The sequence below is a fragment of the Nuphar pumila genome, chromosome 12 (assembly GCF_984573655.1).
Source record: "Nuphar pumila chromosome 12, dmNupPumi1.hap1.1, whole genome shotgun sequence".
Classification (NCBI taxonomy): Eukaryota; Viridiplantae; Streptophyta; class Magnoliopsida; order Nymphaeales; family Nymphaeaceae; genus Nuphar; species Nuphar pumila.
This window is the reverse complement of record NC_143260.1, coordinates 97615973-97642049: the sequence shown is the minus strand read 5'-3', so window position 1 is coordinate 97642049 and position 26077 is coordinate 97615973. Positions and strand designations below refer to the sequence as shown.

Below are 26077 nucleotides of genomic sequence, written 5' to 3'. Positions count from 1 at the left end.
ATTAGCATCCTTACGGATGTAACTGTTACGAGTTTGGGTAGGATATCGGACTGAACCTGAATATGTTTAGCCGGTTTGGGTTGAAAATATAATGTCCCACTAGCTAATTTGGTCAGATTTCGTTCTTTAAGTTTATATCCAAGTCTAAATCCAAATCCAAATTCGACATAAGGTCTGAAGCCAATTACATATAAATTTTGATCTAATTTGCATATGTAATTAAACATATTCAGGTTAATTTGGTAAGGGCTTCCTCCATCTAGGTATGAATTTGACTTTGCAATTGATTAGGCTATGTCAGATTGTATCCAACATAGATTGACTTGAGTCCGACCCGTTTATAATATAGAGCCATTTCAATGAAAATTATGCCATTTTTGTTGCCACATAAGAGGGTGGACACAAATTTGTTGCCACAGATTTTTTCAATGTAGCTGGCATTTTGGATTTACAATCAGGGATCACTCAGGCCAATATTTACTAGCAGGAAGTTTTTTTTTAAACAGAGACATCAAGGAAAAGGAATGTTGTGACTGGCCTATCATCTTGGATCAGCTGGACCCAAATCGTTGAATCAACATACAATCGAGGAGATTTGATATCATAGTCAGAACTAGAAACTTTTTGAAAGATCTATTTGTAAGAACTAGAATGCTCGGATGCAGAATTGTTGTGGGGTGAAAAATACGTTTTTATACTCAAAATCGCCAGGAAGGTCCACACTCTCAACTCACTTACAATTTGAATGTTGTTCTTGTAATCGTATGTTTTCATATCATTTCACTGCATTTATAAACTTATAAAGAATTTAAGTTTGGGATACATTCGTAGGAGAAATCTCTTCAGCCCCAAGAGACACATCTCTTTATATTTTAAAGATTGTGACTATTGGAATAGCCCCCAGTTGTAACCTTATGGCCATATAGCCTTACATCTCTCACTTTATCGTAAGGGATTTTCTGTGTTTATATGCTTGTTCTCAACCAGAACCTTACATACACACTTTCTCAGTGATTTTTACTCACCACTTAAACATATTTGAGTCTCATCTGACTCACATGTCTAGTGAAAACATCCTCAGTGACTACCTTGGTTAGCGGATCAGCTATCATGTCATTTGAAGGAATATAGTCTACTCCTATTTTATTTTTCATAAGCATATCATGAATATATTAATATTTAACTTTAATATACTTACTTTTAGATCTATCAGCTCTTACCTGTATTAGTTCTATGGCAACTTTATTGTCACAATAGAGTTGAACTGGATCTTTTGGAATATCTAATTTCAACTCGTTTAGGAAACAATTTATCCATACTCCAAATGTAGCTGCCATGTTACAGGCAATATACTCAGCTTCTTGGGTATGTTGTGCTACACACCTTATTTCTTGTATGACTATGCAATTGCCCCACCTCCTAACATAAATACAAAACTAGAGATAGACTTTGCTTCATCTCTATTACCAGCAAAGTCAGCATCTGAGTAGCCTACAAGCTTTAAACTATCTGACTGATAACATAACTTGAGTTTCTTAGTTTTCCTTATATATCGAAAAATCTTTTTCTTTCCAATGAGAGAGCCCAGAATTACTTTGATATCTACTCACTAGACTTATAGCAAAATTTAAATCAGGTCTAGTGCAAAGCACTGCATACATCATGCTTCCAATTGCTTGAGCATATGAAACATTCAAATTTTTTTCATCTTTTAGACAATCATTCTTACTTAGTTTTAGACCTTTTACTATAGGAGTACCCTTTGCCTTGGTACTTTCTATTTTAAATTTCTTTAGAATGTGGTCAAGATATTTTTCTTGACTTAAACATAACAATTTTGATTTTTTATCTCTCTATGTCTTAATTTCAAGGATATATGAAGCTTCACCCATATTCTTCATTTCAAATCGAGAACTTAACCATGATTTAGTCATATTTATCATGTCTATGTCATTTCCTATAATTAATATATTATCAACATAGAAGGATAACACAGTAAACTCACTCTCACTATTCTTGGCATATACACAGTGGTCCAAACTATTTGCCTCATAACCCAATTTGGTTATAGCATCATGAAAAGTCAAATACCACTGTCTTGGTGACAACTTAAGTTAATATAAGGATTTATTCAACTTATATAATTTATCTTCTTGACCTTCAATTTCAAAACCTTCTGGTTGCTGTATAAAAATAATTTTATTTAGCTCACCATTTAAGAATATTGTTTTTACATCTATTTGATATAGGTCAAGATCAAAATAAGCTACCGATACTAAAATAATTCGAATAGATCTCAATTTAGCTTAGGAGAATAAGTTTTTTTATAATCGATCCTTTATCATTGAGAATAGTCTTTTGCTACTAGTCTTGCCTTGAATTTATCAATAGATTCATATGCTTTGACTTTTTTTTTTTTTTGAGAATCCACTTACTACCGATTGCCCTATATCCATTAGGCAAAGTAGTTAGTTCACAAACTTTATTTTTTTTATGGAATCCAACTCATCTTTCATTGCTTCCTTTCATAGTTCAGACTCATTGGAAGCAACTGCATCTTTAAAACTCAAGTTGTCATGGTTTCCATTCAAATCCATGGAATAACATAATTCATCACTCAAGAATGTATAATAATCATTCAAATATGATGGTGGAGTTCTTGTTTTTTTCTGTCTAATTAGTGGTTGTGAGTTTTGTTCATTATTCACAACTAGATCATTATGCTCTAAATCTTAAGTAAGTACCCCAGAATCATTTATGATATCTAGAAAGACACCATTATCTTTAGGATTAAAATTATTTTCTTTAGTTTCCAGAAATTTTACCTTTCTACTCTCTATAAATTCCTTTTTATATAGATGATATCCCTTTGATACTTTTGGGTATTACATGCAAATGCATTTGATAGTTTTGCTATCTAACTTGTCTCTCATTTGACTAAGAATCAACACATGAGCAGGTGATCCCCACTTTTACAAATGACTCAAATCTAGTTTCCTACCGATCTATAATTCATAGGGTGTAAGCTTCACAATCTTAGAATGAACCTTATTTAGGATATACATTGCAGTGCAAATTGCTTCTCCCTATAATTTCTTGAGAAGATTTGAATGTGTCAACATGGACCTTGTCATATCTATTAAGGTTTTATTCCTCCATTCTGCTATACCATTCTATTATGGTGTATAAAGCATAGTTGAATAAGGAATTATATTATTATTATTGCAAAAGGTCTTAAACTCATCAGAGTTGTATTCACTTCGTCTATCAGATCTAATAACTTAGATTTTTCTTTCTAGTAATCCTTCAACTTTATATTTGTATGTCTTAAACTTTTGTAAAGCTTTAGATTTCTTAGAGATTAAGTATATGTATCCATACCTTGAGTAGTCATCTATAAATGTGATGAAATATGATTTCTTTTCATGTGTTTCTACTCTTAAGGGTCCACATATATCTGTGTGTGCTAAAACTAGTAAGTCACATGATCTACTTCATTTAGGAAAAGGTTTTCTAGTCATTTTACCTAATATGTATGGTTCACATTTTTCAAATTCTATATTTTTAAGAGAAGGTAATAATCCCATGTGAATTATTCTTTTTATTTTATTAACATTTACATGTCCTAACCTTATATGCCATAAATATGCATTGACATTAAATGCACAATCAATATAACTAGAAATATTCATTGCATTATTTATATAAGGAGTTATATTTAAACGGAAAAGACCATGGTTAACATCATAGTGACCCTTGAGCTTTACTTTTTTATCTTTCCTAATAGTGACCTTGTTACTTCAGAAGCGAATTTTAAAGCCTTTTTTAGCAAAATCTCCTACTAGTAAAAGATTTTTTCTCATGGAAGGTACATAAAGTACATTTCTTAGTAGGAGATTGGTCCCTTCTACTTGAAGCCTGTAGGTCTCTATCCCGACTACATCACTATTGGTGTTATTTCTCATATATACCTTATGATCTCCAGGCTCTAACTCCTTATCTCCACAAGTCCTTTTGACTTAGACACATGTCGCATCGCCCTTGAATCAATCCACCATCGTGAGAGATCACTATCTGCGATCAATGACACAGTGCATAATATTTCTCGTTATCCATTTACTTGTTTTCCTAGATTCTATTTCTTTGTTCTATTTGAGCAATTATTTTTTAAATGCGCAACTTTTTCATAAGAAAAACATTCTCCTCTGGTTGCAGTCTTAGAATTTTTGGTTTGCACTAGACACTTCTTTTTATTCTTTTTAAATTTCTTGAAGAATGTGCCTTTAGACTTGAACTTGTGAGAGGTTACCAGAAAGGATTCTTAGGCATTCATAACTTCTTCATTCTTATCTTTTGACATGTGCGCTTGCTCAAGGGATAATTGTAGAGAGAGTTCAATTAGAGTAAGACTTTTCTGTTTTAATCTCATGGCAATTGAAACCATCTTCTAAGTTGGAGGAAGGTTGTTTAGTATGGTGAAGATTTGCATTCGCTCAGAAATATTATTTCCAGCTATGGTTAAGTCCTTAGTTATTACCAACATTCGATTCACATGATCGACTACATTGTCTGACTCTTTTATCCTGCATAAGTTGTATTGCTCAAGAAGAATATGAATGTGGGTTTCTGAAGTCATATCATACTTCTTTCTAACTTCTTCTATCATTCTTTTTGTAGTGTCAAAGTCTTCAAATACTCGGATGAGGTCATTTTGCATAAATGTTAGAAGAGTTTCTCGAGCAAGTTGATCGTCTTTGATAAACTTATTATGAGTTTTCTTCTATTCTTCACTTGATTTATCAGTTAGTGAAGATTTTACATTGTTCAATACATATAGAGTTTTGTCATGTGTTAATAGATATTTCATCTTCCTTCTCCACATTTCAAAATTCATCTCATTGAGTTTTTCAATTTTGGACAACTCAGTCATGACTATTCGATTTGTCATATTCCTAATAATAAATAAATATTAGAATTAATAAAGCTTATTTCAACTAATATTTATAAATACAACTAGTTTTGAACCTTCTAAACAAATTGAGCATGTAATAAGATACTTAAACGTGCAAGAATATACACAAAAATGCTAAATTCTAAATACTTTTAACAAAAACAAACACTGGGTGGTTTTTAGAAACTCAAGACCACTTTTCTACAATTTTAAAAAACAAAAGAAGAGGCTTTATGTAAGCAAAAACACATAAACCTCTTTCTATAATTTTTTGAGTTAAACAAAAAGTTTTTAACCCTCTTTCTGTAATATCAGAAAAGATTAGATGCTATGTTCTATAAAAATTCAATAAAGCATAACACTTTATGAAATTTCTGAGTTTATCAGAAAAGATAAACCATCTTTCTACAATTTTCAGAAAAATAGAAGCCTCTCTAAGCAAAAACAAAAATAGAAACTTTCAAACTAATTTTTTTTGAGTTAAACAGAAAGATTCAACCCTCTTTCTGTAATTTCAAAAAATATCAGTAGCCTTTTTATAATTATCTAGCAAGCTATATATATGTTTGAAATTTTCCGAGTTTAACAGAAAAGAAAAGAACCACTTTTCTATAATTTCAGAAAAGTTAGTGTACTATTTTTCCGAAAAAAAAAACCCGAATTAACAACTTGTTAATAAGACCTTTTTTGGAATTTTTAGGAAATTTCAGTTTCAAACTATTTTTTTTAAGTGAAACCTTATACATAAAAATGAAAAAGCAAAACTCGATTAGCACTTCCTACTTGGACTCAGTGCGACCCTAATCTAATCCAAGATCCAAAACAAAGCCAAATCCAAATCTTAACCCAACACCCACAACTTCACAAGCCCCATATCTCAAATATTCATAAAAAACTCCAAAACTATGGATAAAAAATTGGTTCTGAATTGAATACAGTAAAGAATTTTGTCTTCTAGAGTTCATAGACCGTTATAATCTAAGAATATTATTTTGTTGTATTCAAGCAATAGAGCAAATCTTCGAAGAGAACCAGATCCTGGAGTACCATAAAACACTCCTAACCATGATTGCATTGCATAAAGAAACTATAATATGGTCCAGAGACATGTTGTTTGCTCGTATGAGATGAGCAATGAGCGATCCTATATGGACCGAGTTGAAGCAATTGATGCAGATACTTTTCATGGATCCACTACCCTTTGCTTTTGGCCCAAAAGATACCCAAAACCATTTAGAGCCTATTCCAAATTAGCTTTCATCCATTCAAGACCTATCTAATTAAAGACAATTTGGATCTAAACTCCCTTGATGAATCCAAACCTTTCATAATGGATCTGTTTGAAACCACCTTAAGTTTCAATGATCCAACTATAGATCCACATGACTCAATCTAAAGTGACATTTTGGAAACCTTATCCATAACCAAATATATCTAAGATCCAAACCTTGATACCCAAATCCAAGATTGACCTATATCCATATCTCACAACCCAAACCCATTGAAGACCTTGTACTTGGTCAAATCGGATGAGTATGGGCTATCACAAGAAGCTGCGAATGGGGTTCCTTCATAGTGGATCTGAATTTTGTCTAAGCCATCTGCTCTTGTTTGACCTGTTTTACTTTGAAGACATCTCATATGGTTTTGGATGATTTGAAAAGAATGCTCTAGGTTTTTAGGTAAATATTGAAGCATATCCAGCTCGATCCACTGAGTTTGTGGTGCGATACACAAATCCAGTTTCATATTGTGGGCTCATAACCCACATGGTGAAACGAGATTGAAAAAAATGCAAACAGGATTCAGACTTGAAGGCAAGTCTTCTCTAACCTAGGAAAAATGATGCAGGAGTAGAGCAAAAGATCCGGGTTCATAAAGGATCTATTTGAATCCATTTTAGATTTTTTTTTTGATCTTTGTGCTTAGATATTATATCAATATGTTTGATCCATATTGTTAGGGCAAGTTTTATCTTTTGGGAAAGATATTTAAATATGTTAGTTAATTTGATTTTAATTAGGAAACTCTCAGCTATAAAAAGACGAGAGATCTAAGAGGTTAGACAAAATTTATTTAAAAATATTGAATTAAATTATTTCTTGTTTTTTGAGTTATTTCCTGCATTTTACATCTTTTCCTAGATCTAGGATAGACGTAAATATAGTTCATAGTTTTCTCATAAATAAAAAACCTCTCTATTTACATCGGATTGCCTAATTACTAAAATATCCAGGAGTTACTCACTGAGAGAGAGAGAGAGAGAGAGAGAGAGAGAGAGAGAGATGGTTGTAGTGTCAATAAGGCCTGATTAGAATCTGGGTTAGACCCGAAGGGTTTGATTAATATATGGAGCTGGGTATGGTTTGTGAAATTTTATAGTGTACCTAGGTTTGACTCAAGTTTCGATTAAGATCCATAAATTTTCAATGTAAAAATTGATAAAAATATTACTTTATCAGCTATGGTCTGAGTCTGGTTCATGTGATCCTTATAAAATTCGAGTATGGTTTCTCTTATGGTGGGTCCGATTAGACTCTGGCCTGGACCCGATACCATCATATCAATTCAGGTTTGGGTCTGGTTTCATCTTAATCCAAATCAAACCCAGCCCGTTGACACCCCCAATGAAATGGTAGCAATTTATTGAGTTAGTTTTTCTTTTTATGATATGAGGAACCCTGTCAAAATGAGAAAAACCCCAAGTGAGGCCCCACAACCACCTTGTTTTACCTGGCCCACCTCTGAAAGCTACGAATACACCCGTGCGCTAACGAGGTTTGATATGGTTACTTCATCTCATCACCCTCACAATCACTCCGCTGGCCATGCGGGCGACCCCACAATTAAGAGCATTTTAATTTGAGATTCACGTTTTTTTTTTAATGGGGAAGAACTCAAGTACAAAACCAGGTGGCTCACCTCCTGCAAGGTAAAACTTGGGTGGGGTCACCAATACCTAGCTATGATGCTAAAGACTTTTGTTAGTTTCTTATTTTAGGGTTCCCTTTGTTTTTTTTTTAACCCCTAGGGTTGGGCAGACCCTACCAGTTATTGGGATTCGAACTTGCAACGTTCCCAGCGTGCACTAACTGCTCCTGCAAGACAAGCCGAGCATAGGTCGGTAGACTTTTGTTGGCTTAGTTTTTTTATATTTTAGGGTTCCCCGTAGTGTTTGGGTCCACGGCACAGAGTTGGCGTTGACGGAGGCAGTGAGGCCCTTCTGGCATCACTCTGGCACCTCCATGTAGGGGTGGCAATCGGGTCCGGTTGGCGGGTCAACATACCTCAATACGAACACCACCCATTTATTAAACGGGTCGGCTGTGGCAAACACAAACCCGACCCATTTATTAAACAGGTAACCGGACACAACAAGATTAACCCATCTAATAAATGGATCGGGTTGGGTAAACGGGTTGGCAGGTCAGGTCCGGGTAAACGGGTTGACCTGCCCGCCTAACCCGTTTATTAAACAGGTTAGCCGGGTTGGCATACCCCTAACACAAACCCGACCCGTTTAATAAACGAGTTAGACGGGTCGACCCGTTTATGACACAAACCCGTTTAAGCAAACCCCTAACCCGCCTAACAAGCGGGTTGGCTGGTCGTGTCAGATTTTGCCACCCCTACCTCCATGTGAAAGCCTACGTTGGAAAAAATATACATACGCATTTGCCCATATCTATGAGCAGTTGATCTGCTTTTATGGTGCATTAATGATTTTTATTAACTGATATAATTTTATAAGATGTTAAAATATGTTGCACCCTAATATGTTATTAAATAAACCATAATCATATGAAAAGGCTTGTTGGGGAACGCATACACATGATTAATAAGGTGTATATTAATCTAATTAGTATAGTTTTATACATGTACCAGTTAAATATTTTTATTGAATAAACAATAATAAGCCCATCCTTACCACACTTTCTGATATAAACTTTTTTGTGGGATTCATAAGAAAATCTACTCCTGCTACGATTTATCAAAGAAAAAGTGATTAACTATAGGGTTTGGTACAGGTCCGATCCGGGTGAAACCCAATCCATTGGCATCCCTAAGGTGCGGGGCCCATACCATTTAATGGTAATAGGGGTGTCAACGGGTCTGGTTTAGCGGGACCAAACCTCATAGGGCCCAGGTATGATGACAAATAAGAAGGCCCAATTAAGACCCAGGTCCAAACCCGAAGGTCCCATTAATATATGAACATAGTTTATAAAATTTCATACCAGTCCCTAACCCGACCCAAATTCTGATTAAGATCTACAAATTTTCAATGTAAAAACGATAAAAAATATTATTTTAGTAAATATGATCCTAGTCTGGTCCATGTAGTTCTTATTGGATCCTTGTATGAGTTCTCTTATAGTAGACCCAATTAGCCTTGGGTACGGACCCGATACCATACTAAAAAATCTAGTCCAAATCTGGTTTCACCTGGATCCGAACCAAACCCGACCAGTTGACACCTCTAAATGGTATGTCTCCTGCCCTTCGAGCATCACTTTTTTTTTTTTTGGATAATTCAAAGAAAAAAATCCCTCATCGCCGACCACACCATGGCTGGCCTCCGGTTGGTCTCTACTACTCATCTAGAAGTACACCCAGCTTCGACCTTCCGGCAAGAGATGCCACCCATAGGTTTCGAACTTGTGATATCCCTTCAACTTGGTGACATTCACAAGTCACCCCCTACCAGATGAGCCTAGTACTTGTGGGCGGAGCACCACCTTCTTACCGTGATGAAACAAACACCTCCGTGGGAAACAGATTTTGATCAGTGATCCAATTAGAATCCAAGGATTGGCTCTTGATCCAATCCAAATGTAAACACGGGTCAGATTTGGATTTACATGATTGAACTTTGTGGAATTCAGATTTGGATTGGTATCAACATTTAATAGCGGATCGAAATTTAGATATAGATCAAATCCAATTCATTTGCACTGTTTACATGTATGACCCTTGTTTTCAACCTGTTTTAGTAGAACCCAAAACGACCTTTTCAAATTCGTATACTGATTCAATACTCATATACCGGATATCTTTCGGATTTGTTGTATAGTATTCTGATTAGTATTCGGATTCTGAACTAGCGTGACCCGAACTGTAACCGACCATTGGTACAAGTACAACCCCACATCAGAGCATTTTCGCAAAAGATTGGGGGTAATATCGTCATGAAAAAGATCAGTCTCCGATTTCCAAGTTACCCACGACCACGGGATATAACTCAGTTTACCGGTCCAACCAGTGACCCCACCGCTGCAGAAACCAAAACGTGGCGGTTTCTTTCCAACGTGGCGAACAGTACACAGGCTACCGACGGAGGACCTCTCAGGCGGCGTTCTATAAGACGTACCCGGCCGTCAGTCTTCTGTCTTCTTCCTCCCTCTCCGGAAAACCCTTTCCTCGGAAAGACGACTCCCGGGATTTTCTTCTATTTTTCCCGTCGAATTCGGATCTCCCTCGGCTTGAAAAGGTACAAGTTTTCTCTCGTTTGTTGATTCGTTTTGATCGTCCTCTTGTTTGGTTTTGAGTTGTTTCTTCCCTTCCGTTGTCGTTCCTCCGGTGTTTGTTTAAGAGAACGGGGAATTGCGATTGTCTGTGTTAATAGTGGTGGGGTTAGTTGGTTGCCGTCGAATCCGCCACCAATCTAGGGCAGAATTCTCGCTAAGGTTTTTCGTTTCTTTCTGTTTTCTGGTAGGGTTTTGGATCTGGGGTTTTGTTTTTTAGTGATATAGTTCGGAATCCTTTCATTGTTCGATGAGTTTTTTGTGCTTGGGTTTGAGGATCTGAGTGAAGAGGAACTGGGGTTAGGGTTTTGGGGTGGGTGGGGGAGTCGGATTGGGGGTGGATTGATACTGGAATTGGGAGTTTTTCCGAGTGAGGAGTTGGGTTTTTTGTTGGGGTGACTTCATGGTCTGATGAGACGCCGATTCGCGGCGGGCATCCCTCGCGAACCGATGGAGAAGGGGGGAGGGAAGTCGAAGATCCGATTCTGCTTCGTGGCGCTCGCCTCTGTTTCCTTCTGGCTCTTTCTCTTCTACTTCCATTTCTCGGTCCTCGGCAGCAATGATGTTGCGAGGTCCGAATCGGGGCTATGGAAACATGGCTCGAAGTCGTCGTTTGGGGGAGACGAGAATCTGAAGCTGAAGAATTATCCGTTTATGAGGGCGTTGAGAACGGTGGAGAATAAGAGCGATCCTTGCGGGGGTAGGTATGTTTATGTTCACAAGCTTCCTTCTCGATTCAATGAGGATATGTTGAAGGAGTGCCGGAGCCTTAGTTTGTGGACGAACATGTGTAAGTTCACCACTAATGAGGGATTAGGCCCCCCGCTGGAGAACGTAGAGGGAGTCTTCTCGGATAAAGGATGGTACGCAACGAATCAATTCGCGGTGGATGTGATCTTCAGTAATAGAATGAAGCAGTACGAGTGCTTGACGGATGATTCTTCATTGGCAGCCGCAATTTTCGTTCCCTTTTATGCTGGGTTTGATATTGCTCGCTATTTGTGGGGTTATAACATATCGGTCAGGGATGCGGCTTCATTGGCATTGGTAGATTGGTTGGTAAAGAAACCGGAGTGGAGTGTGATGGGTGGTAGGGATCATTTCCTAGTCGCTGGTAGGATAACATGGGATTTCAGGAGGCTAACTGACCAAGAAACCGATTGGGGTAATAAGCTTTTGTTTCTACCGGCTGCTAAGAACATGTCAATGCTCGTCGTAGAATCGAGCCCTTGGAATAAGAATGATTTTGGGATCCCATACCCCACTTATTTTCACCCGGCGAAGGATTCTGATGTTATCTTATGGCAGGATAGAATGAGGAAATTGGACAGGCCGTGGCTGTTTTCATTTGCCGGGGCCCCTCGCCCGGGTAATCCCAAGTCTGTCAGAGGACAGCTGATTGAACAGTGCAAACGTTCCAAAGTATGTAAGCTCTTAGAGTGTGATTTCGGGGAGAGTAAGTGTCATTCTCCAAGCAGCATTATGCAGATGTTTCAGGGTTCTCTGTTTTGCCTGCAACCGCAGGGCGATTCTTACACTCGTAGGTCGGCCTTTGATTCGATGTTGGCTGGTTGTATTCCTGTTTTCTTCCACCCTGGTTCAGCTTACACACAATACACATGGCATCTGCCAAGGAACTATGCCAAGTATTCGGTGTTTATCCCGGAAGATGACATTAGAAAAAAAAATGTCATCATTGAGGAAAGATTACATCAAATATCTCCAGAACAAGTGAAGATTATGCGAGAGGAGGTGATAAGTCTGATACCCAGATTGATTTATGCAGATCCTCGATCTAGATTAGAAACTTTACATGATGCATTTGATGTAGCTGTTGAAGCAGTAATCAACAAAGTCACGAAACTCAGGAAGGATATTGTCGAGGGGTGCGATGATGAGAATAGTTATGTGGAGGAGAACAGTTGGAAATATGCTTTATTGGAGGAAGGGAAACGAACTGTTGGACCACATGAGTGGGATTCATTCTTCTCTAAACCCAAAAATGAGGGCGAGTCAAGCGAGTCATCTGCTGAAGCTGCTAAAAACTCATGGAAGAATGAGCAGAGGAATCAACAATCATGAATTCTGATCGATACTTGATATCTTCAGGCTTCTCCCAAGAAAATTCTTGTGTTTGAAGCTTAAAACATGCCTACAACAGCTGGGGTACTCTCAATCTACAGCCCCATTGACGAAACAGTTCGACAAACTTACAGTTTCTCAGTGATGGTATCATTGCTTTAATCTTGTGATGTACACCTTCAGCAATATAATTTATGGTAGTTAATTCTCCCCTCAAAATTTGTTTTCAGGCAGTCTGATGCTCATTTGTTAAATATTGTAATTCAATAATTTTATGAATCTTGTAATACCATGTTCGGTGTTTGAGAGATTCTGCCTTTTGTTGAGTGGTCATGTTTAGTAAGATGAAGAAACCGACAGCAGTAAAGTTTGCATTTTTCCTCCATAGATGTGTGCCTCTTATGCACTTTGTAAGTGTTCACTGTAGGTTCAACTGTTATTTTACGTGGGCATAGATTGAAAGGAAAATAGAAATAAAAAGTTGTTTATGCCCATCTAGATTGTTGGAAATTGTAATTCAGTCTGTTCCCATTGTATGAGATTTCCACGGTTAGATGTTTTCTACTGCACATCTCGTTTTGTGAGGAAATGGCAAGTTGTACAGCTTCTCTTTCGTGAATCCGTACTTCCTATCTGTTATCATCTAACTTTTTGCAATACCTGCAATAATATCGATGGTTACTGAAGTGAGTTACTGATGTGTATGGTGTAACATGTACTTTAGATCTTGAAATTATAAGATGGTACAATTAGCTTTTAGAGTTGCCACTCTGGTAAAACTTAACCAGGCAGGCTCCACTTTGGAGTTATATTAGGGAAACCAGACATTTCATTATGTAGGCATCTTTGAAAGTTATAAATTCCTTTCTTCTTCTTTTGGCCTTCTCTCTCTCTCTCTCATCAGTGCACAAAAAAATAAATCTGTGGGAAAATATGACCAAATCTTAGTACAAAACAGAGAAAGTTGACGCCCTTCTTTAAGCCAGCAGTCTATTTTTACCAAAGCGTTCCCATTTACATCATTACATGCATCTCAACCAAAAGGGCGTTATTTAATGGGAGGGAATCTAGCCGTGTAGGCCCCATATTTGTGCAACGTTGCTCGCACCACTTCCTAAAAAATGAACCCATAATTGGGGCCATGTCTTCTTTTTTTAAAGTTACTTTTAAAGGCTGTAAGCCGTGGCATCTCAGACTCTCTCTCTCTCTCTCTCTCTCCTTTTCTTAACTTTGATTGTTGGTAAACTGAAGGCCCAGGATCGAATCCCTGTCACATGGGGTGGCTGTTGCTTTGGTAAGGGTCCACCTAACCCCAGCTTGCGTTTCAAAAAAAAAAAACAAAAATTTGCGGAAACAAAAGATATGTCAGTGGGCCATTCCAAGATCCAACCAATGTTAAAATCTGTCTGAATTGGCCCATGCCCCATTCAGATCGGCTAAGAACCGATTCAAAAGCGGCCGGTTCATGTGTCATTTCAATTCGTTTTTAAACTATTTTTTAAAGAGTTAAAAAATTGTTTAATATCTTGTACTGTTTAATCACAGTGTCATCATCTGATGGTAAAAAGTTGTCGAACCGATTTGATTCAATTCTCAGTTTTTTCTTAAGAAACCGATCCACCTAGTGAACCAATTTTAACAGCATTGATTCCAACCTTCATGATCTGCCAAGGGCTGGGATTGGGCCAGCAGATCAGTGAGTGTCATCCTCACGACTGCTTGCTTCCTACATGGGCCTCTCCAACGTAGATGCTTTAGATGATCGGCGTGTAGAGTATTAAGAACGAGCGACTGAAAATAAAGCAGAACAATGTTGTTTCTGATGCCATTCATCGCATGGATGAACGTCAATGGAGGGACCCCTGATGGTAATCCTTTAGGGCTACCCCTGACCTGATCTTCTCTTCTCTGGAACTGGGACAACTCTTTCTGGATATGATAACCCATTAATAAGTCTTTAATGGTTTGCCTTTGCTGATGTTGTTTTTTGAATAATTGAAAAGGAAAGAGGCTAGCAATTTGTAGTGAAAAGATCAGGTGCAAATGTGATTGTACAAACACGTGCATTAATTACCTGATCAGCCTCCATCTTGGGGGGCAGGGCCTGTCAGTTGTAGGGCCCAAGGCTTGATAGAGGGAACTTAATGTACAAATTTTGTGCCATGTGATTGCACCTGATGCAGGCTGTGCCATGTGATTGCACCTGATGCAGGCTCCAATTGGTCGGCTTGGGATGATGGGTCTCTACCTTCTCCTAGGTAGACTTAGGAGACCGACTGCACATGACTCCTAGTAGAGAGCCAAACTATAACCATCAACATTGTGAACCTGCCGGACAATAAAAAAAGGCCCATAACATGCCAAGGAGTTCAAAAAAAAAAAATTAAAAAAGAAAAGAAAAACAAGATACAATTAAGATAGTGTTGTTGCGCAGAATGGCGTACACGTTTGCCAAAATAAAGTTCATCAATTTATTGAACACGGTCGGAATATGCTGAAAAATAGTGTTGTTGCGAGTCATTCATACGGCCCCACCAGAACAAAAGAAGCCAATTTCTTCAAATAATTCGTCATTTGTTGCAATGATGAACATATTGAGGACCCCACAATAAATCGTTGACGATGCACGCTGACCACCGGTTTATTTCAAGTCACCTTAAAGATGTTTTAAAAAACAGAACACTCCCAAAAAAAGTGAAAAGCAGATTTATATTGGCTACCCTTAAGCACATTTATATGTGGACCAAGAATGCTCTCCACTGCAATCGGCGCAAAGCCTCCTTATATGGTAAATGAATCGGACCTCCCCCTCTCCATGAGAGGGGAAACCTTACCACAGTAAAAGGAGGGTTCGCGTTGATTTTGACCCACTCTTTCCTCGTAGAAGAAAGCTTGTGCCTGTGAGCTCAAGTGTGGGGTTTCACACCATCATGCAGAAACTCTCCTTTTTCTGTGACATGCAAACAGCCCCTTAGTTTACAGTATCCTCTCTCGAGTTTCTGTGAATCAAGAGCGGCAGATATATAATATATATGGTTTGTTTAGTAAAAAAAGAGTTGTATTTAGAATTCTTTTTTTTTTGCCTTTTTTAGTACGGTTTTGGGGGAGAATCACATGGGGGTCTCGTGTGATTTTGAATCTCAAGCAAATTAGAAAGTGACTCGTTTGCAAAGGCAAATGAGATTCACTTTCTCAAAGCTTAACTATTTATGTTGGGCAGATTAATACAAATCTGATTCACTTTTTTTTCATTTAAATGAGAAAGTAAATCAGAATGATCATACCCTTACATTCTTCACTTTTTTTTTTCTTCAAAGGCAAGTTGAGCTTATACCATTGGGTTTTGAACCTGCAACATCCCAACACAAGATGACTTGCACTCGCTGCTCCTACCAGACAAACAGAGTCCTTTGACAACATTCTACTAGCACTAGCTCATGAGATGGTCCACTCTCTTGAATAAATCAATGAATCCGGATGGCTAGTGATGGCATCAGATGCAATCACATTGCACAAATGCAATGTGCCACTGCACCACCATCTATTTGCCGTGGGGTCCAATCTGATAAGCTATACAACATAAGATTTGTGATCAGGTGCAGCGGCACATTGCATTTGTCCAATGCGATTGCACCTGATCCTTCCTCGGGAGGTTCCTCGGGAGGTTATTGAACCTTTGCTTTTGGGTTAACAACGCACTAGAGTCATGACAATAGAGGCAAGCCTACTAACGTCAAAAGCCATCCACAACTATGTGTAGTCACGAGGACGTGACACGGGTTCAACTCCCAAGTTCAATCTGTTTTTTGGAAAATAAGACAGGAGAACACAATTTTTTTAAATTTTAATCAATAAAAAAATAAATTTTGATATTTTAATGTTTAAAAATATAATTTTATTGAAATAAAATCTTTAAAATATTAAAATTAATAAAATAATATTAAAAAATATTTTTTGGTGTCAATATGTCCATATCCACGTGTCTGCTTGTATCACCAAGGAAATGCCACCAAAATGGCGTGACCCTGTGACATAGATCCAAAAGTAAGGGTGGCAATGGGGTCGGGTCGGCGGGTCAGAATATCTCAACATGGACACAACCCGTTTATTAAACAAGGCGAATGTGACAAACGAACGCAACTCATTTATTAAACGGGTAACCCGACATGACACGGTGACCTCGTTTATTAAACGAATCAACCCGATAACATAGATACGATAACCGCACAGACGCACACCAGGGTTGACGGGTTCATGTAAACGGGTTGACTCACCCGCCTAACCCGTTTATTAAATGGGTCAAACAGGTTGGCGGGTTGGCATACCCCTAACACGAACACGACCCGTTTAATAAATGGGTTAGGCGGGTCGACCCGTTTACGACACGAACCCATTTAAGCCAAGCCCTAACTCGGCTATGAAGCGGGTTGACGGGTCGGGTCAGATTTTGCCACCCCTGTCCACAAGCAACCCACAAGCTTTAACTTTTTAAAGTTCTGGTCAAACAAAATTAATGCAGCTATGAAACTTACATATGCACACGTATTAGGACCCGTTTGTTTCCCTTCCACTGGAAGGGCACCGCTTTCTACAAACTTTTGTCATCTCAGCTTTTCAATGGAAGTTTTTTCTGGCGGTGGAGGATTTTCACATGAAAAGTCGAAGGTGGTGGAAAAAACTTAATCCCACTCCTACTTTTACACAATAATGATTAGATTTTTTGTTTCATCTGTACTGGAAAAGAGATGCTAGCTCAGGACTTTCCAATGAAAACTATATGAAACAAAGGGACCCCTAAAGTGGATGAAATTAATCATTTCTTACCTTTGTGTTGCGGAGGAGGAGGAGGTGGAGGTGGAGGTGGAGGTGGAGGTGGTGGTGAATTAATCTTGACAGGAGAGTTAAATTTTTGCCTTTATTATGTAGGCCCCACTATAGATTAGTTATAGAGATGTTTGTTTCACACCTTTAGGAATGAGGCCTTCTTTTATATGAAAAAAGGGTCTCTTTCACGGCAACTCCAACGGATCTCCGCCTGTTTGGTGGGCACTGTTAGTGCACGTCACAATGTATTGGGATGTTGCCAGTTCAAAACCAATGGTATGTTGTGTAACTGATCGGGGTCTGCCTAAGCAGATCTATTATAAGATCAACTAGTTTCCTTTTAACTAGTGCTGGGAAACGGGACAAGCTTCTCGCAGTTTGGCTTGGCTCGACTCGGAAATTGAGCTCGGTCAGCCAAGCTATGACCCAGCTTGTTTACGTAAATGAGCCAAGCATGAACATGATAATCTCAGCTCGCTTGTATGGACTCTTTTTATATATTATATGCTTATATATTTTATATTTTATACATAATTATGTATTATATATTATAAGAATTTTATATATTTATTATATATCTTTATATACATTATATATTATTATCCTTAAAAACACTTACAAACAATTTTTTTTTAAAAATGAGACAGCCTATGATTGGCATGCTAAGCTCGGCTCAGCTTGTAAAGAGCTGATTAGCAGAGCTCGAGCTTGGGGCATACCCTTAACGAGCTGAGCCAAACAGCCCAAGCTCGGCTCGTTTACCAGTCCTATCTTTAACATGGGAACCCCATTCAAAGCCAGTTTCCCAAAATTAGATGCACCTGTTTATATAGAAATGGAGATTAGTGAGCATATTGCATCACGGAATACACATCAACATAAAGTTTTATCTTAATTATCTGGAATCGTAGGTGCAGCCAAACACTCCTTTGGATTTACCCACTTATCCATGAAAGTGATATAATCTTGTAAATTGTGTTTTCATTTATAATACAACCTTGAGAATGTTATCTGCACCGAGAATATAAGAAAACAAAAATAACAGAAAAAAATCAGGACTTTCTAACGCCACCATGATCATGTCGATGAGATGAACAGTTGAGAGGAAACTCTTTTTAGAACACAGATTATTCGGATGTAACAATCTGTAAAACAATTTTCTGTTTGGGTTTTTTTATCTCAGAAACGAAAACCTTAGCAGCGAGGCTTTCTGTTCTAAATCAAAATAAAAAAGTTTGACATTTGTGTCTTAACTTTTCAATGCTATAAAAATGCGAGTTTTCTATGCCGGATGATTGAGATATTTATGAGAAAATTTGCATATTTGAGATGCAAAATTTATGAGGTTCGCACGTGCAAAAGGTAAAAAGACCCTAAAATTTTTAAGAAGCTATAAAATTAGACATCAGGTCAATTTTAAAATTTGTGAGATATTTTTAAAAATGTGTCAAATTAATCATACAATAGAGTCATTTTTTGATATTTCAATATCTTAAAAAAAAAAAAAATCCTAATAATTTTGACAATAAATATATATTTATATTGATTAATATACAATATGTTATCTTTGTTCTTGAATGACTAGAAACCGAAGTCGGTTATATGTCCCCCCCTCCTTGTTTGCTACAGTGCATGCTCGGGGATCTGAATGAGTGCCACATATATAAGCTTATGGGGATCATATCCCCGTGTGTGTCGGCATCACTTAGCATCGGAGTCCGGTGCAGTTGCAAAGACTTAAGTACCCTTTTCTGCCATTCTCGGCATGAAATGACTGTTCGAGAAAAAGATAAAAATGTCCTCCATCCAAAAAAGTAAAACGTCAGTTCGAGATCCTCCATCTAGAAAAGTGAAACGCCGGTTCGAGAATGATGTTAACTCTTTAAAGCTCAAACCTTCCGTTTTCACCCTAAGCAGTAAACTTTTGCACCATCTGCTGTAATGGGAGCTCCCTTTGACGACACACCCTTTGTCGTCGTTTGTTGCCCCCGAACCCTCCTTTGCCATCGTCTGCTTCCACCGGAGCACCTTTTATCATCGTCTGTTGTCGCCAGAGCAACCTTTGTCTTCATTTATTGCAGTCAAGTCACCCTTTTTCGTTGTCTGCTATCGTCAGAACATCCTTTGCCATCATCTACACAGTGACAACATCATTGCCACCATCGACTACGTCTACCTTCTGGTTCTGGGCGTTTCTCCTCTACTGTCGGATTACCAAAACTCATATCATTTCGATGAGTTTCGTGTAAGGTTTCATTATATAAACAAATCAATTTGTAAATCTGAATGCTAAATCTTACAACTGGTTTTACTATTCATGCTAAATAACACCTGTTTTTATACTGAAACAAATCAATTTGTACCTATCCACCTTCTGGGCATTAAAAAACAATTAGCACAATTTGTTTTTATGAAGCGGCAATGATTTATACGTTTAAAGTAATAACGATTTAATGAAATTACCATGATTTATACTTAAGTTTAATAAATCGTACAACAATGTTTATGTATGAAGCTCAAACGTTATAACAATATGTACTTATGAAGCTTGCGATTTCTACAATGATTTATACGTTTGAAGCAGTGTGAACACCCCAAATTTTTCAAAGATTTACAAAATGACCTTTTTGCCCCTGACTCTATTTTCTGAGAAGATCAAAGTGATTTAAAAGCTAAATTCCAGTCTTTCTTCAGATTTCTGGATTAAATTCCACATTGATATATTCAAATTCAGCTCCGGGTCTGAACTCAGTATTTTAAATCCAAATCTGAGCCCCGTTGTCCGATTTCCAAAATAAAATCACAAAAATACCAAAAAATGATTTTGAAAGGCTCGGGCAGCTCATCCGGCACTCTGTTGGATCCTCGACCCTATATTTCTCAGTTCAAAGTTATAAACCTCAATTATTTCTCAAAAATTTGGACATAAACTCATTTCTGAAGAAATTTTCTCAAAATAGTTTCTAAAATTCTCAGAAAAACTCCTTTTGTAAACATTTTACAAAAACATCAAAAAAAAAAAAATTAGTTTCAATCTTTGATTTCTTGTAAAGCTTTAGGATTTTATTCTAAAAATACAAAAAATAGAAAAATAACATAAAAACCAAAAAAATTGGGAAAACTACAAGGAAAACGGATGATTTTCAAGCTTTTTGAAGCCATTTTTACCAAAAACCTCATTCCTTAACCATTTTTCAGAAATTTTTTAAAAAGGGAACCACCTTTTTGAAATAGGGAAAAGCTGCAACGGACTCCTCTCGCGCATCGCTGATTTGAAACTACCCCTTTTTTCCTCCACCTCCCATCTGAAACCGCCCTCCCCTTCTTGAAACCTCCACGGTTTCTTTAAAGGGAAAGCCTCCATCTAGAGGGAGGGGGGTCTTTCTCAGAGATCGATTCTCTACCCATCGAGTTTTCTCCCTTTGATTCCTTTTAGCCGATCATCCAGTTTTTGGGTTGATTTTTCTTCTCATCGAGTGGTTTCTTTGAAGGATCGATCATCAATACCTCTTACGATCCACGATCATCCGGTCTTCTCATTCACCCTCACAAAGGACTTCAACCCATCCAGTATCTCTCTCATTCAGGAAGATCGATCGAGCATCCACCTTCCTCTTTCTTCCTTCAGAATCTCTGCAAGCCAGGTAATTTTTTTTTCTTCTTTTCTCTTTCTCTTTATTTTCCTATTTTAAGGCTATCATTAATGCACCATTGGTGGTGTCGATATTGTTTGTACAAATATCGACCCATCCTGTGCGATATTACAGGAATTCCCGAAATTCCAACATTTTTTTTTCTTTTTCGATTTCTTGCTTATGGTCGATTATCTGTAGCTACTTTGATAGTTCATTTTATTCTTCTTTGTTTTCTTTATCACTGTCCTTTTCCTCTTCTCTAATGGGTCATTGCCTGTAATTCTCTATCTCTTGAGTTTTAAGTTTCTGATTTATATTTCATCCCCCTCCCCCCTCTCAATTGCTTCATGATTTCTCTTGATTCTCTCGGCAATCACCCAGCGGACCAACATGGCCTATTTCTCATTTGATCTGATTTTGACGGAATCATGGGCTTTGTCACTGCTAGCAGTTGTGCGAATCCCACCAGTTCCTTTAATCTTAAATTTGTTCTTAATAATATTGCATACATTGCGATTGGCAATCAGGTTACATAGAGTGGAGGTTCCACTAATGCCGATTGAACAGATGAATGTGGCACAGAAGAACCTGAGCAGTTCATTTCCATCTGCCATTAATCTTAAATACTTCTTCGTGAGCTTGTTTTGCCTTCATTGAGTCCCCATAGCCTTCAAACTTGTCGATGGTCTTCTGAGGGTCGTGAACCTCGAGAATTCTGTCTATCTTGCAAATCGGGCTTTCCAATTGAATCAGAATATGGTCTCTATAATGTTTCTGCTAGAATCCTCTTTAGATACTGTTGGCCAAAAAAAAAAGGGGGAGAGGCTAGATCAGTTTTTTAAGCTTTCAGGAACAAAAAAAAAACAGAGGAAAACAATGACCTTTGAGCTATATAGTTTTTGATGCAAAGAGATGAACTTTATTAGGTGAAATCTAGTTAATGGTGTTCCAATCTCTGAAATTTCTTCTGTGTCTTTATTAGGATTTGTAACTCAATTGCAGGTATAATATTTTCTTTTTTTTTAGCAACAACTTAACTGCTGATGATATCCCTTTTAAAATTTTGTTTCCTTGAATGAACTTACATTGTGCCATGCTCTGCAAGCCATGTTATTCATCTCAGCCATTTGCAGCAAATTAATCATCTATCCAGATCATCCCTACCACACGGCAATACTGTTGAAACACCCACTTTCTAGCGCTACTGGTGCAGCCATGGTTGTATTTCTATCTTAGTTATGTTTCTTAAAACAGTGCGTACATGTCAATATCTTCATAGCAAGCACCCCTGCACCTGTGTTCGTCTCTGCAGCAGCCGTGTGTTCTGATTCATCATCATATCGTAGACAAAATTTGTATATTACCATCATGATCGATGTGGGCTCAATGTTATGTGATAAGTTCCCTCCCTTACTAATGTGTAGTATAATCTCTGGATGCCATGAGTTCACTAGGTTCTGGAGCAGTGAACAGGGGAATAAAATGGATGAGGCAAAATCCCCTCATGTCCTGCTCCTTTTGTTACATATAGCATAGTGTTGATTCGTACTTCCCTTCTCAAGAGGATCTCGCTGCTAGAATCGGTCAGGCTGTCTTCACCAAGCAATCAAAGAATTACACCAAAGTATTGGTATGACGTTGTTCTGCACATCAGGCAAGTAAGCCACCAGTGATTGTCGAATGGAAGAATTTCCCATTGCAGTTCTCCATAACTGTTTTCGGTAAACTCCATTATAACAGTACTTATGCCCTCTTGGATTAGTTAATGGGATGAATGAATTGTTTCAGACAATATTTCTGTATGGTTGTCAGTTTAAGGTTGCTTGATAATTGATAGATGCATGAGTGGTCAAGTTTACTTTTATAGTTGTATATTGTGTTACATAATATGTCTTGTCATTTATTCTTCTATGTTGCCTGTTGTAAACTGTAGCTCCACTGAGACATACTAGCAGCAGGGCATTTGATGAGATTCTTTTTTTTTTTTACAGGCCCTTTACAGGGTAAATTTTCTAATGCTTTATGTGTTTAATTCCTAGATGTGAAATTGCATTCTTGATTATTTTTTTCTCTTTTCCTGTTTAAAGTCTATTGTGAAGGCCTTTTTGCTTTGTTGTTCTGTGGAGTTGTTCCTACTGTCACTAGCTAGTCCTATACTTGCTTTCATAAATTCTGGGTTCTACCTGCCTTGCAAAATATTTGGCATACTGTGCCATTACAATTATGGCTGGTGGAGCAGGATTTGACATGAATTTAGGCTTCTCCACAGCGTGCCTTTTTCTGCACATATCTCTACATACAACAGTTCTTGGTACTGATATAATCTTTCATAAATTCACTGCAGTGCCAATGCACTATTGTTAACATTTTTTTTCGTAACCGTAACAGTGCCTAGCACTGTTGTGCAGCAGTGCTAAGGCATTGCTGTGATTTGTTTTTCAAAATCCCATAATAAACATCCCATATTGTTACCATTCCTGCTGCATCATCCATAAACTTCCAGCCCAGTTAAGCATCAACATAAACATTTAGTCCAGGCACATTCATTAGCATCCATCTCCAATTAGGACCCGACATAGGCATATGTACTCTTTCAAATATAAGTATAGCCTTGTACATTTCCATTACACTTCCATTAGGTGATACCTTCCTATATCTATTTAGATCAAGGCATTCGTAACCCAAATATAACATCTAGATTTTGCTTGATCCTCCATATTTTGCAAAGTGGCTCTAAAATTAACTCTATTTTGCAGGAGAAACATCAAATCCCTTATTAGATCAAGATCTCGTCAAGGATTGTAATAACTTAGATTTTAATGAGAATTCTATTTTTTTTTCTTTCTTTTCTGCTTTAGATAGAATGAATGAGCATAACAAAATATCATGAATTGTTTGTTTTCATGCATTTTCTCCTTCATTTCTCAAAATTCTCACAATGGTAAAACACGAATGGCACGTGCACCATTTCGTAAGAGATAATAAGTACTAAGTTGATGATCCACATCAATGGCCATAGTCAGGGTGTGGACAAAACTTAGCACTTTCATCTTCTACAAAATAACACCGGATCCACACTGGATCTATTTTCAGAATTCATCATATTCTTCCTAAAATATTTTATTCTATTATCAGAATTTAACTTAAAATTAACTCTAAATATAAACTAATGGCCATAGTCAGGGTATATTGAGGGTTAATTTCATTTTAAATTCTATAAAAGCACCAAAATGTATTGCATTCTTCACTTGAATTTAAATGTGGCTATTATATAATATATCCAATGACCATAGTCAGAGATATATTATATCTTCAACCTCATTCTTAATTCACTTAAAGAATGAAATAGCTTTTCAAATTCCAAATTTCAAACTTATTCAAATTCATTCATCATATAGGATAGAATTGCATCATATTTTCAAAACTTCCTTTTCAAAATTTCAAGTGATTCTTCTTCTTAAATCAAATCTTATCCAAATCCAATTCTATTTCATTTCAATATTCAAAAAAAAAAAAATCCAATTTCAAAGTCCAATTTAAAATTCCAAAATCATTTTATATTCAAACTTCAAATTTCTGCCTCAAATCAAAATTCAAAACTCAAAAGTTCAAATTAACTTTTAAGTTATCTTCTGATTTCAAAATCAAGTTCATCCCCTTATCTTCAATCAAGGTTTGGATTTGAATCTCAAGTTTAAATTTGGGTTTTTTAAAACCCAGATCCGTCTTTAAAGGTCCTATTTGGACTTCTCAAAACCCAAATCCAAAGACAAATCCTAGTCTCAATTTGGATCCAGATTTTCAAGTATAAACTCCATTCCACTTTGGATCTCCCATCACAGATCCAAATTCCATTTAGGATCAAAATCCTTATCCCACTTTGGATCTCCCATCACAGATCCAAAATTCCATTTAGGATCCAAATCCTTATTCCACTTTGGATCTCCCATCACAGATCCAAAATTCCATTTAGGATCCAAATCCTTTAGATCTCCCATCATGGATCCAAATTCCATTTAGGATCCAAATCTTTATTCCACTTTGGATTTCCAATCATAGATCCAAAATTTCTCTTAGGATCCAGATCCTCATTCTACCATTGGATCTCAGATTCGGATCCAAATTCCAATTCTTAGGATCCAGAATCCAACCCTACTTTGGGTCTCAGATTCAGATCCAAATTCCAATTTTTAGGATCCAGAACCCAATTCTACATTGGATCTCAGACTTCAGATCCAAATCCATTCTAGGATCCAGAATCCAATTCTACTTTGGACCTCAGATCCAATTCCATCTTAAGATCCAGAGTTCACCTCTATCCTGGATCTCAGATTTTAGATCCCAATACCATCTTGGATTCCAAGTTTTGAACCCAATTCCCCTCAAAATTCCAAATCCAAATCCCACCTTAAATTCCAAAACCAATTCCATTTCATTCCAGATTTCAAATCAAGTTCTCATCTTAAATTCAAAACTCAACTTTGAACTCTGTTCAGAATCCAGATCTTGGATTCGGATTCCATCTTGAAATTTCAAATCAATTCTATCCATGTTCCAATTATATTCAGATTTCCCAATACTATTTTTTCTTCTGATTCTATTTTCATTTCTATTTTGATTCAAAGTCCATTTATGACTTTGAAAATTCCTTTTATCTCAAAACTTCAAAATCATTTTTTAAAAATCCAGATTTATTTTCCCAAGCTCATGATTATTCTAAAGACTTAGAACTTTAATCTTAAGTTCTAAAGTTAGAAATCATTTCTTCACTTTATCAGATTCACTTGGGAATTTTTCAAAACACTTTAAAAAAGAGCATACATTTGCACAAGCATGATTCTTTGTGCATTTAGACTTAGAATAATTTCTTAGATAATTTCTTAGCAAAACAAAAGGCATAAATTCGACCCTTGGTTCGATTACCCCTGGTAAAGGCGCCAGGAACGGTCAAATCTCGTACCGACGAGCGAATCTCGTCTCCCAGTTTTCCCGCGAATTTTCAAAAACGGAGGTGAGTTATTTCAAAATATCTTCAAAATTAAGGTCAAGTGAGACCCGCA

The 26077-nt window shown here is 37.1% G+C and overlaps 1 protein-coding gene across 1 annotated transcript; it reads left to right on the top strand.

Annotated features, from left to right (window-relative positions):
• Nucleotides 1–10813: 10813 nt before the first annotated feature.
• Nucleotides 10814–12866, top strand: LOC149821259 (xyloglucan galactosyltransferase MUR3-like). Its single transcript, XM_089982627.1, has one exon. It carries the CDS (start codon nt 10888–10890, stop codon nt 12556–12558), a length of 1671 nt encoding a protein of 556 aa, XP_089838753.1. The 5' UTR covers nt 10814–10887; the 3' UTR covers nt 12559–12866.
• Nucleotides 12867–26077: the final 13211 nt, after the last annotated feature.